At 44.8% G+C, this 10,403-nt stretch overlaps 1 protein-coding gene across 5 annotated transcripts in view; it reads left to right on the forward strand.

Annotated features, from left to right (window-relative positions):
• LOC130484325 (poly(rC)-binding protein 3-like) overlaps positions 1-10,403 on the forward strand; it is a 240,677-nt gene that overhangs the window by 217,800 nt on the left and 12,474 nt on the right. For all 5 annotated transcript variants that reach the window (XM_056857256.1, XM_056857258.1, XM_056857257.1 and 2 more), the window contains 4 exons: positions 508-549; positions 1,056-1,131; positions 2,762-2,814; positions 4,702-4,871. In XM_056857256.1, the coding sequence (XP_056713234.1) occupies positions 508-549; positions 1,056-1,131; positions 2,762-2,814; positions 4,702-4,871 (341 nt within the window). The remainder of the gene's footprint in view (positions 1-507; positions 550-1,055; positions 1,132-2,761; positions 2,815-4,701; positions 4,872-10,403) is intronic.

A 10,403-nucleotide genomic window follows, 5' to 3' on the forward strand; every position in this document is an offset into this window, starting at 1 on the left:
GTTAAGTCCAATAATGTTTTTTTTGTGTATAAATATTGTTAAGGGGATTGTCATACACTGAGGATCACCTTCCTTTCAAGTCAATACGGTATATTGTATGGAATTGCACATTTCTTTATAGCTGGAGACTTTTTAATAGCACCATTGGGATTCACTGGATCAAAACAAATGGTATCAGCGCTCTGTGACTGGGACCCAAAGAACCACGCATCTAGTTCTGTGCAGCTGGGCGGACTTTTCAGCCAGCAGCTCCCTTCCCACCATTTTCGAAACTGAGGTGGCTTTCAAAAGTAGTTTGTGATGCGGCATGCAGGTTGGGGAGGGGGAGCCTGCTAGTGGGCATGCCTACGAATTAGAGAGTCCAAACACCTGGGGTTGAAATGTAGGAGCATTCAGGCCTGAGTCTGCACTGGGTACGTGACTCTGGCACTCTCTGAAATGGGGACAAAGCTCCGCCCTTTTTCCAAAATGTCTGCAAAGGAAATTTAATCTCTCTGTCATTTGCAGGCCTTTACCATTCAGGGGCAGTACGCGATCCCTCATCCAGATGTGAGTCCAATGCATGCAAATTTCTTCCTGTCTTCTGTTTCCTCTTGTATTTGTTCTGGGTGCCACTGGCTTTCTGGGTATTTAACTATCAAGGAAACATCCAGGGGTTCCTCTCCTGAGTGGCATCTCATCTAGCCAAATGCAAGCTTTGTTGGTAACTTTTGTCTAAGAGTTGCTGGAAAGCACAGTGGACCAGACACAAATTCCCTTTTGTCTGTTTCTTCTATGCATGTGACGTATTTGAATTTTTAATATATAAATACACAGAACAGTAGTTTAAACGCCTTAACAGTAGCCATTTACATGTAATAACTGTAGAAATGTCATTTTAACCTATTTCTTTTGATAGATTAGAATTTGAATGAATGATTTTAAAAACCTTATTTTTTTTGTTTTATTTAATTTTAATTAATCCAGTTTTGAAACGTGTTAAGATGGTTTTTTTTCTCTACTCTGAAATAATTCCATTTGATTGGTTAGTTCTAATTTCCCATCCTGCCCTGCAGTTGACCAAGCTTCACCAGTTGGCTATGCAGCATCCCCCTTTTACTCCCCTTGGGCAGACCACCCCTGGTTTCCCCGGTACGTACCCATGACTCCCTGGGGATGTCCTTCTTCTTAACACCTCTGTCTCCTATGGCCATTGCGGCATTTGGATTGCCAAATGTGGTCAATGGCCATTTGCTCCTCTCGTGTTTCACATCTTAATTTTTTTTCTTCTTGTCGTTGTTGTTTCCCTCCCTGTGGCTCCCTTTATGAGACTGCTTTTGTCATGACTAAAAATGTTGGCTTTGTTCTGGTTTTCTTGTGCTTTACCTTAATTTTACCACCAACTCTGGAACTGGGGTTGTTGTTTTTCTGTCTCCAGGCATCAGACATTATTCTCCACTACAGGGGATGTACCATGTGCTTGAAGCTGTTGGGCTATTAAACTTTTATGTTCAGTATTTGAAAGAGTCCTGTATCAATCTGGAATTCAGCATAGCCTATCAGAGAAGAGTGGCATTCAGTTAATGGAAACTCTGTTTTGTTTTCGTCCTGTCTTGAATTCTTATTGAATTTCTATAACCTTTCATTCACCGAAATGCCTTCTTTCATCTGAAGGATTGAACAAACTTCCTTTTCAAACCCTGGAAACTTTCCACAATGAAGGGATGTTTCAAAAAGTATTTATGAAACATATTTGCAATATGCCACAGAAAAATTTGGTCCAGAGCAATGATACAGCTGGGGTTGACAGAAGGCAAGCTCTGCACACCGGTACATACTTTGTATGGCATGTAATAATATTTTTATCACATACATCAAAACGAAGAGGGAGACTAATTGTTGATCGTCTTGAGTACATGGTACTCAGCAGATCAGCTGGCAGGAAGCTTATAGACTGTTGAAGAAGATTGATTCTAATTTTAATCAATTCATGTATTCGTTATACCAAAAATCCTTCCATTTTTAAAGTATTTGTGCACAAAAAATTAAGATGAGCACAGTGTAACTGGCCTCAATAAATGGTGTATTTGATAAAAATGTCTCTGAGAAGCATTCCATTCTTGTTTCCTTCTTTTTTCATTAACATGCTGCTCCTCAGTCTGTTCCTTGTACTGTTGTGGAATGTGTGGATCTGTAATTTTGAATGTTAACACACTAAATGCATTTTTCCTGTGCACTTCCTTTTATCCATCCAAATTTAGTCTAGCATATTGCAACCTAATGGTATTTTTGTACTTTCCCCTTGAAAGCACCCCTCTTCCCGACAATCCTGCAAAGTGACTAATCTCCTATATAACTTCATAGTTTGCCTAGTTTCTCCCACCCATATTTTAGATTTTATCAGTTTTTACCAAGTCCTTTCAGTGACCTTAGATTTCTACTTTTTATTTTCCGGTGGACCAAATTGGAGCCACGTGTTCACTTTTGATGGCAAATTGTCAGATTTCATGGCTAAGTGAAATTGACCGTTCTCTTACTTTCTGGTAGCAGCCAAGAGGCTCTTCTGTTTTATTGGTGGATTTAAGGTCTTCTTTTTTTAAAAAAAAAAAGTTCCAATTAGTTCATAGCGCTAATATCTGTGTCTCTAGCTTTCACTTCTGTTGAGCTAGCTGTTCAGTATTTTTTCTTTGCTCCACTTTTTGTTTTAGTTTTCTTCTGTTTTTCTTCCATCTTTCAAAACGACTGACCTAACATTTCTTTCTCTATTGTCATTCACATCTAGGATTGGATGCCAGTACTCCAACCAGTTCCCATGAGCTCACCATTCCAAATGATGTAAGCGCACTTAAGTTCTCTTGCTGTGACGTCCTTGCCATGCCAGAAGGTGCAAAATCCCTGCTCCACTTAGGATATACATTAATTCTATTAGACCTGATTTAGCAGCATGGGGGGAAACCCCTTTCAAATTTCAGATTTGAATTCAGAGCAATTTGCCCTGATCTGTTTATGGGAAAGATGCGTACAGCAGCAGGTACGCATGAAGCTGACCCTTGGTCCATCAAAGTCAGTCTTCACTGACTGGCAGCAGCTCTCCAGATTTCAAGCAAAGGCGTTTCACCTTACCTGATCCTTTTAACTGGAGAGGTTTCTTTATGTACTTGCCTACACACATGAACACATGAAGCTGCCTTATATTGAATCAGACCAGGGGTTATGGAGCTCTTTGCCAGTGGCTCAGTGGTAGAGCATGTCCTTGGCATGCAGAAGGTCCCAGGTTCAATCCTTGGCATATCCAGTTGAAAGGGCCAGGCAGTAGGTGAGGTGAAAGACCTCCGCCTGAGACCCTGGACTTGCTTCCAGTCTGAGTCGAAGATACTGACCTTGATGGACCAGTGGTCTGATCTGGTATAAGGCAGCTTCATGTGTTCAGGGGGTTTGTAGGTGGTGACTAGTACCTTCAACTGAAACCTGAAGTTAATTTGTAACCAATGGAGCACCTGCAGAATAGGAGTAATATCCATACTCCACAGAACTTCTGACAGTAATCTGTTAGATGCTGGGGACTGAACCTGGAATCTTCTGCCCGCAAAGCAGATGTTCTGCCACAGAGCCCCTGTAGAAGGTGTTGCATCCAGGGTTTCCCTAATTGGGCAGAGAAGCATTCCTGCAAACAGGTGGTTTATGTGCAGTTTTCACTTGTCCCCCAGCATATGTCCAGTCAGAAAGTTAGCAATGATGATATTCAGATGTGGATTTAGTTCCACCTGCAGATCGGTATGATGCTTCCTTTGTTGACTGGATTCTGGAATGTGACCTTGGCACCTCTGCTAAAGCGCAGTTGGATTGAGACTGTTGCATTTTTAGATGTATACTAAACTTACTCTTCAGCCTACAGTTATCACTTGTAAAGTGTGCATATGACAAACCCACGTTTACAAACGTGGCTGCTGCACAGACATGCTCAGAAAACCAAGACTGGCTGCAGATTGAAGGAGAAGTGTAGACGTTCCAGTTGACTAGATAGTCTCCATTCTTTCAGACAGTTTGCAATCAGAACTCTATGGCCAATGAATACTAAAAGCCTCATTCCTGGGAGCATAATGCAAATACTCTAATAATTCCCACAGGCTAAAAAAGAACTCATGAAACATCATGGAATTTTTTGGGTGGATTGTGGAGGTGGCAGGCTTCCAGCGCAACATGCCAAGTACATGTGGTGTCCCTTCTGATGAACAGATTTGTCTTGTGGAAACAGAAATCTCCCATGATGGCTGTGTTGTCTAGACCAGGGGTCCCCAATGTGGTGCCTGTGGGTTCCATGGAACCCGTCAACCCCATTCCTGGTGCCCACCAAGTGTTTTTAGAAGGTGGGTGGGGTCAGTTGGGGCTTTTGCCCAGTGAGGCTTCTGATTGGCCACTAGAGATTTGTTGACTGTGCAGATTTTTCAAAACGTTGCTTTAGCAGCAGCTTCCGCCACAGCACAAGGATCTACAATGTGTGACTGAAGGTAAACTGAAGCAGCCATTTTGTGGCTGTGCCCACCATGCTGTGTCAGAATTCCAAATGAGGACCCCTGATCTAGAACAGACTTTGTCCTGCCCAATAGTGGGGCCGTCTGCGCTTGTACGGCAGTTGCATTGAGAAGACCCTCCTGCCAGCTGTGAGGTAGTTTCTGCTTTATTTTGTCTTTCGCCCTGAACTCTCTCTTCATTCCACTCTAGTTAATAGGGTGCATTATTGGCAGACAAGGCAGCAAGATAAATGAAATCAGGCAGATGTCAGGCGCTCAGATCAAGATTGCAAATGCCACAGAAGGCTCGGCGGAGCGACAAGTCACGATCACGGGATCTCCTGCAAACATCAGTCTAGCACAGTACCTCATTAATGCAAGGTAGGTTTCTTTTGTGAGTGATGCTCTTCTCTAAGCCTGCTGCATCTCCTGAGGCAGAAAGCACCTGCCCAGGTTGACCTCTGTGCCATCGCAGCCATTCTAACTAGTTGCTCTCATGGGAAACGGTAGATGAACTGGAGGCCACAAAGCGGGATTCCCTGTGCCCATCTGTCTCACCTGTAAGGCAAAAGCAATCCTGAGTTGCTTAGAAGACAGATACCTGTTGCAGAAGGAACTGTTTGCTACGCTGGTCCCTGCTGTGGACCAAAATAGCCATGATCATGAAACAGAGTGCAAAGCCGATAGGATCTGCTAGCTGGAAATGGCTTTTGCAATATGATTTCAGGGAGATATTTGACTACTTGGTGCGTGGGGGTGGGGAGTCTGGGCTTGTTTTTCAAAAGAATCATAGGAAACAAGCATGCCCATGAGGCTGTGTGGATGTATCTGACTGTCAGTCATCACGTCATCCTGGTTTGTGTGTGGCAGTCTGTTTGGGTAGCCAAATATTTTGGGCCAGTTCTGCCCAGGACGTAGAAAACAGTGAGCAGTTGACAAGACAATGGGCAGAGCCTAAAAATGGCAAAGGAAGTGTGATCTTCTGTGGACTTTGCATTTTTTGAGGGAGGGGGAAAAACAACTAGGGGAGAAATAGATGTTGGTATTAGCCATTTTGTAATTTGCCTTCTTGATGGTGAATATAAATCAGTTCCTTAAGCCCTGTGATCAAGTAAATATGCATTCCCTCCTTTAACCCTTAAGGATATGTTCTTCTCTTGGTGTTCAGGGATTCCCCACACATCGAGATGAGCATAGACCCCTTCACTTTTAGTTGCACAAAAACATGTCTCTGGATCTCAGAAGAAAACACTTTAAGATCTTCCGGATGGCTCAAACCAGGCAAATAAAATAAAGCACTTTTTAATGGAATTGCAGTTTGTTGCTCACCACATAAGTTTACTTTAGTGAGCAGACCTGGCTGTGACTCACTTAGAAAAACAAGGGAACTCTCACAGTTCTGTTGATTGTTATCACAGAGTGGGATTTAAGAGCTCTTTTGCCAAGAAGACAACTGATCAGCAATGCTTCACCACGGATACTGCAGAAACAAAAATTGTTTTTTCCCCCCTTGTTGAATTTCTAGGCAGAAGGCATTTGTAACCATTGCATTCTTTCTCCCCACCCCAAGTATCTTATGTACCTGTTACTGTACCTGCAGCTGATGTATCTACGTAAATTAGCTTCAATTTGTAAAGAAATAATCTCAAGGTAACATGTAAATAAATGACATTCTGAAGTTACACCAATCAAGGAGAGTGTTTCCGATTTAGCAGCTCAGTATGATGACAGCTTTTTAGCTCTTGGAAATATTTGCAGAGGTAGGGAGGCCGTTCCGGATGGATGTCGGGGCCTTGGCAGCTGCCTCGCGCAACAGAGGGGATCACGTGAGCTGCAGAAACGACGTGTCACTACTGGCTTCAGCTGAGCGGGGCCAGAAGCCGAAAGGCATCATAGTGGAAATCTGAAACCTCCTGCCCCATTTTTAACAGGCCATAGTTGGAATAGAGGGAAGGCTGTTGAGAATCAGTATCAGTTTTGTCCACTGCACATGAAGCTGCCTTGTAGTGAATCAGACCCTCGGCTCATCAAGGTCAGTACTGTCTAATCAGACTGGCAGCGGCTCGCCAGGGTCTCAGGCTGAGGTCTTTCACATCACCTGCTGCCTGGTCCTTTTTAACTGCAGATGCCGGGGATTGAACCTGGGACTTTCTGCATGCCAAGCAGATGCTCTACCACTGAGCCACTGGCAAAGAGCTCTTTAACTATTCCAGGGTGAAGAGCAACAGGGGCTTTGGCAGATCCCCTTCCCCTTTTTATGCACTGCAAATGTTTGGTCTGAAAGAAAAGGCTTTCCAACACCAAGAGTTCTTGGACTGTAGCTGACTGTGGTCAGATGAGCTGCTGTGGCCAGGGGTCGGCTCTGACCCAGACTCTGACTTGATATGCTCTGCTGGCGATGGGGAGAATTTTTTAAAAATCATTTGCCTGTGTTATGGCTCCAGTCACTAAAAGTGTCGGGAATTGAGGACTGTACTGGAGGAGAGAAGATCCCGAGGGCCAGAGTGAATCTCCCCCCTCCCCCACTTCACCTAACCCTATACATTATGTGATACTTAGAGTAACCCTAAAATCATAGGGGCTGTCCAAGTACAATAGATAAACTATCAGTGCAGCAGGCAACTCACTGGCGTGCAAAATAAATCCGTTGTGGATAGATTTCAGTGTCTCTCCAGAATTGCACCCGTGGGTTTTTTCTCCTTTCTCATCTCAGGAATAGATAGTCGACCAAACCCTGCCAACCTTATCTTCATAGTGAGCATTTTCCTGACAGGGTCAGCCAGTGCTGTATTTAGGATTGCCAATCTCCAGGTACTAGCTAAAGAGCTCCTGCTAATACTGATCACCAGCCGATCAGTTCACCTGGAGAAAATGGCCACTTCGGCAATTGGACTCTATGTCCCTCCCCTCCTCAACCCCCACCCTCCTCAGGCTCCACCCCAAAAACCTCCCGCCGGTGGCAAAGAGGGACCTGGCAACCCTAGCTGTATTGCAGGGGGAACATAATGCTGGCAGGATAGAGGGTAATTGTTACTACAGGTTCTGGGGCGGGGTGTGTGTGTGGAGAAACTCAACACAGGATTTTCCTTTTGGGCGGCAGCCCCCTGTGCCTTCTGTCACTGAGTGTCAGCCTAGCTTAGGGCTGCACCACCGTCTCCACTCATTCGGAAGGGAAGCTGCGCTCCTAAAACTGTGTCCTCTTAACTGCTGCCAAGCAACGTCGTTTTGCATTCCGCACCCTTCTTAGCCATAATCTTCTTTTCCTTCTGGCTGAAAGGTATAATGTCCATGAAAATTTTGACCTAATTTAAATTACGAGCATTCCCCCCTCCCCACCCACCCGTGTCTAACACAAGTAATTGATTCCATGCAAAGCAGGATATTAGGTTTTCGAAATATGGCATTCACATTTTCTCTGCGAAGAGACTGTAAAATGTCATTGTGAGTGTTTCCAGTGCTTTCTTTGTAGTTTATTAATGTCCACATGTTGGGGGGGGGGAGTTACCGCTAAACTTTTTACAGATTATCCCGAGCTAAGAGTTTTAGGACAAATGTGTTCTCTGTTCACTCGTTGCCTGGTCCTTTTGATTACCCTGTATTGAACTGCTGCTGGAAGCCAGAGGGAACAGGCAACACTCTAATACAGTACAGGCTGCAATCTGGCACTTGCCTGAGAGTAAGCCCCACTGAATAACATGAGACTTACTTCTGAGTAGATCTGCTTAGGATTACTCTCACAGTGCTCTGAAAGGGTCACCACCTTCCCACCCAGGTCCCAACTCTGAATGTGCCAGGTCTGCTTTTGAATTATGCCACCCTAATGCCCATTCTGATTTGGTTGCAGAATATTTAACTCAGGTGAGTGGTGATGCCTGAGGAATCCCCTGAGATAATCTGTCTCTAAAAGGCCACATTCTGGTTTATATATTTGCTGCTACAGACTAAGGGTTATTCTTCTGGAATCCTTCAAATGCCAGGGTCTCAGTAATGGCATCTAAACAGTGTTATGTTGGACTTTTTTGTGGGTGTTACACAGGACTTTTTTTTTTTTTACGTCAAGTCCCAGCTGATTTATGAATCATAGAATCATAGAGTTGGAAGGGACCACCAGGGTCAACTAGTCCAACCCCCTGCACAATGCAAGAAATTCACAACTACCTCCATCCCCAGTGACCCCCACTACATGCCCAGAAGATGGCCAAGATGCATTCCCTCTCATGAACTGCCGAAGGTCATAGAATCAGCATTGCTGACAGATGGCCATCTAACCTCTTCTTAAAAATCTCCAGGGAAGGAGAGCCCACTACCTCCCGAGGAAGCCTGTTTCACCGAGGAGCCGCTCTGTTAGAAAATTCTTCCTAATGTCTAGACCCCTAGTGGTGTTTTGAAGGCAAGAGACATTCAGAGGCAGTTTGCCGTAGCCTGGCCTGGTATTCCTTGGTATTCCCTGGTATTCCTTGGAGGTCTCCCAATATTAACCAGGGCTGACCCTGCTTAGCTTCTGAGATCTGATGAGATCAGGCCATCCTGGGGCTATCCAGGTCAGGGTTGTATTGGACTGAAATGATTTCAGAGCAGCAAATGGTGTCAGTTCCACATACAAATATTTCAGGCTAGTTCCCAAATGAACAAAGTCACAGATGCTTAGGGGCTAATGAAAGGCCAGGTTGTTGAAGCTGTTCAAAAAAACATTGCAATAATTCCCATGTAGTCACCTGGCTTTCCAGGTTTAACGATAAAGGTCATTAGCCAAATTGAGTAGATTGATGGGGGGACAAAATGCCCATTAACTCTTTTCTCAAAGAATAATTTGACATTAGTTTAAAACCTAAAAATTAATCCTTCAGTACGGCTGATTGAAAGCGATGGCATGTCTGTGGCTTCCTGTTTCACAGGATTTGCTTTCTATTACAAATGTGATCAGGAAGACGTGAGTGTCTCCTACTCCGTGGCCAAGTGTGTACCGAAAGGCCACCGATGCCCAGGAAGAACCAGCCCCTTTCAAAGAGTTCCCTCTCGGGAGCCAGTGCACCCAGAATCCCTTTGTGATGCATACACGGGACAGAGTCCATCAGAGCTGCTGAGCTCCATGGCCTTTCTGCAGTGGCGGTGGCTCATGGAATCATCCTCTGAAAAGTTGACCCAGCTGGGTAGCATCTCACGAAGACTCTGTCTCCAGAACTTTCTCTCCTAAGGTGCCAAACGTGATGCCATAGGCAGTCCCATAGGATGACCCAGGAATTCATCAGCCTAGCTTAGCTTGAGAAATCAGAAGCCATGAGGAAGTGCATAGATGGTTTTAAAAGGGGATTAGACAAATTCATGGAGGAGAGGTCTATCCGTGGCTACCAGCCATGGTGAAGAAAGGGAACCTCCACATTCAGAAGCAGTCAACCCCACAATACCAGTGCCCAGGAGGCAACATCAGGGGAAGGCCTCAGCCTCTATGCCCTGTTGCTGGCTCTCCAGAGGAACTGGTTGGCCACTGTGCGAAAAAGGATTTCCTTATGTAACAGTCAGTGTGTCCAAACGATTAGTGGATGGCAGAGTGATGGCAGACCCTATCAGGCCTTGAAATTCAAACACAAATCTGTCCAAGCAGGAATTTGGTATCATTAATCCAGGAAATGACACACAGGGGTGCGTGCTTTTAGCAAAAGCTCTGTGATAACTAGCTGAAGTTTAATGAAGCACCCACTCCTTCCAGCAGGACTCAGCTTTGGTTGGCTTGTGCTCACGAGTCACGTGAGGTTAGATGGCCTTTGCTTGCTACGTAAGACTCAATCCCATGCTCAATTTTCTGTGGCCAGTGCCTAAAGAACACTAAGCCCATCCTTGAGGTGCTTCTGTGAATGAAAGGACTTCATGTGGTATCAGATGCCACATAAGCGTATGCCTCTATTCCTCCACCCT

Source organism: Euleptes europaea, chromosome 11, assembly GCF_029931775.1.
Source record: "Euleptes europaea isolate rEulEur1 chromosome 11, rEulEur1.hap1, whole genome shotgun sequence".
In the NCBI taxonomy this organism is placed as follows: Eukaryota; Metazoa; Chordata; class Lepidosauria; order Squamata; family Sphaerodactylidae; genus Euleptes; species Euleptes europaea.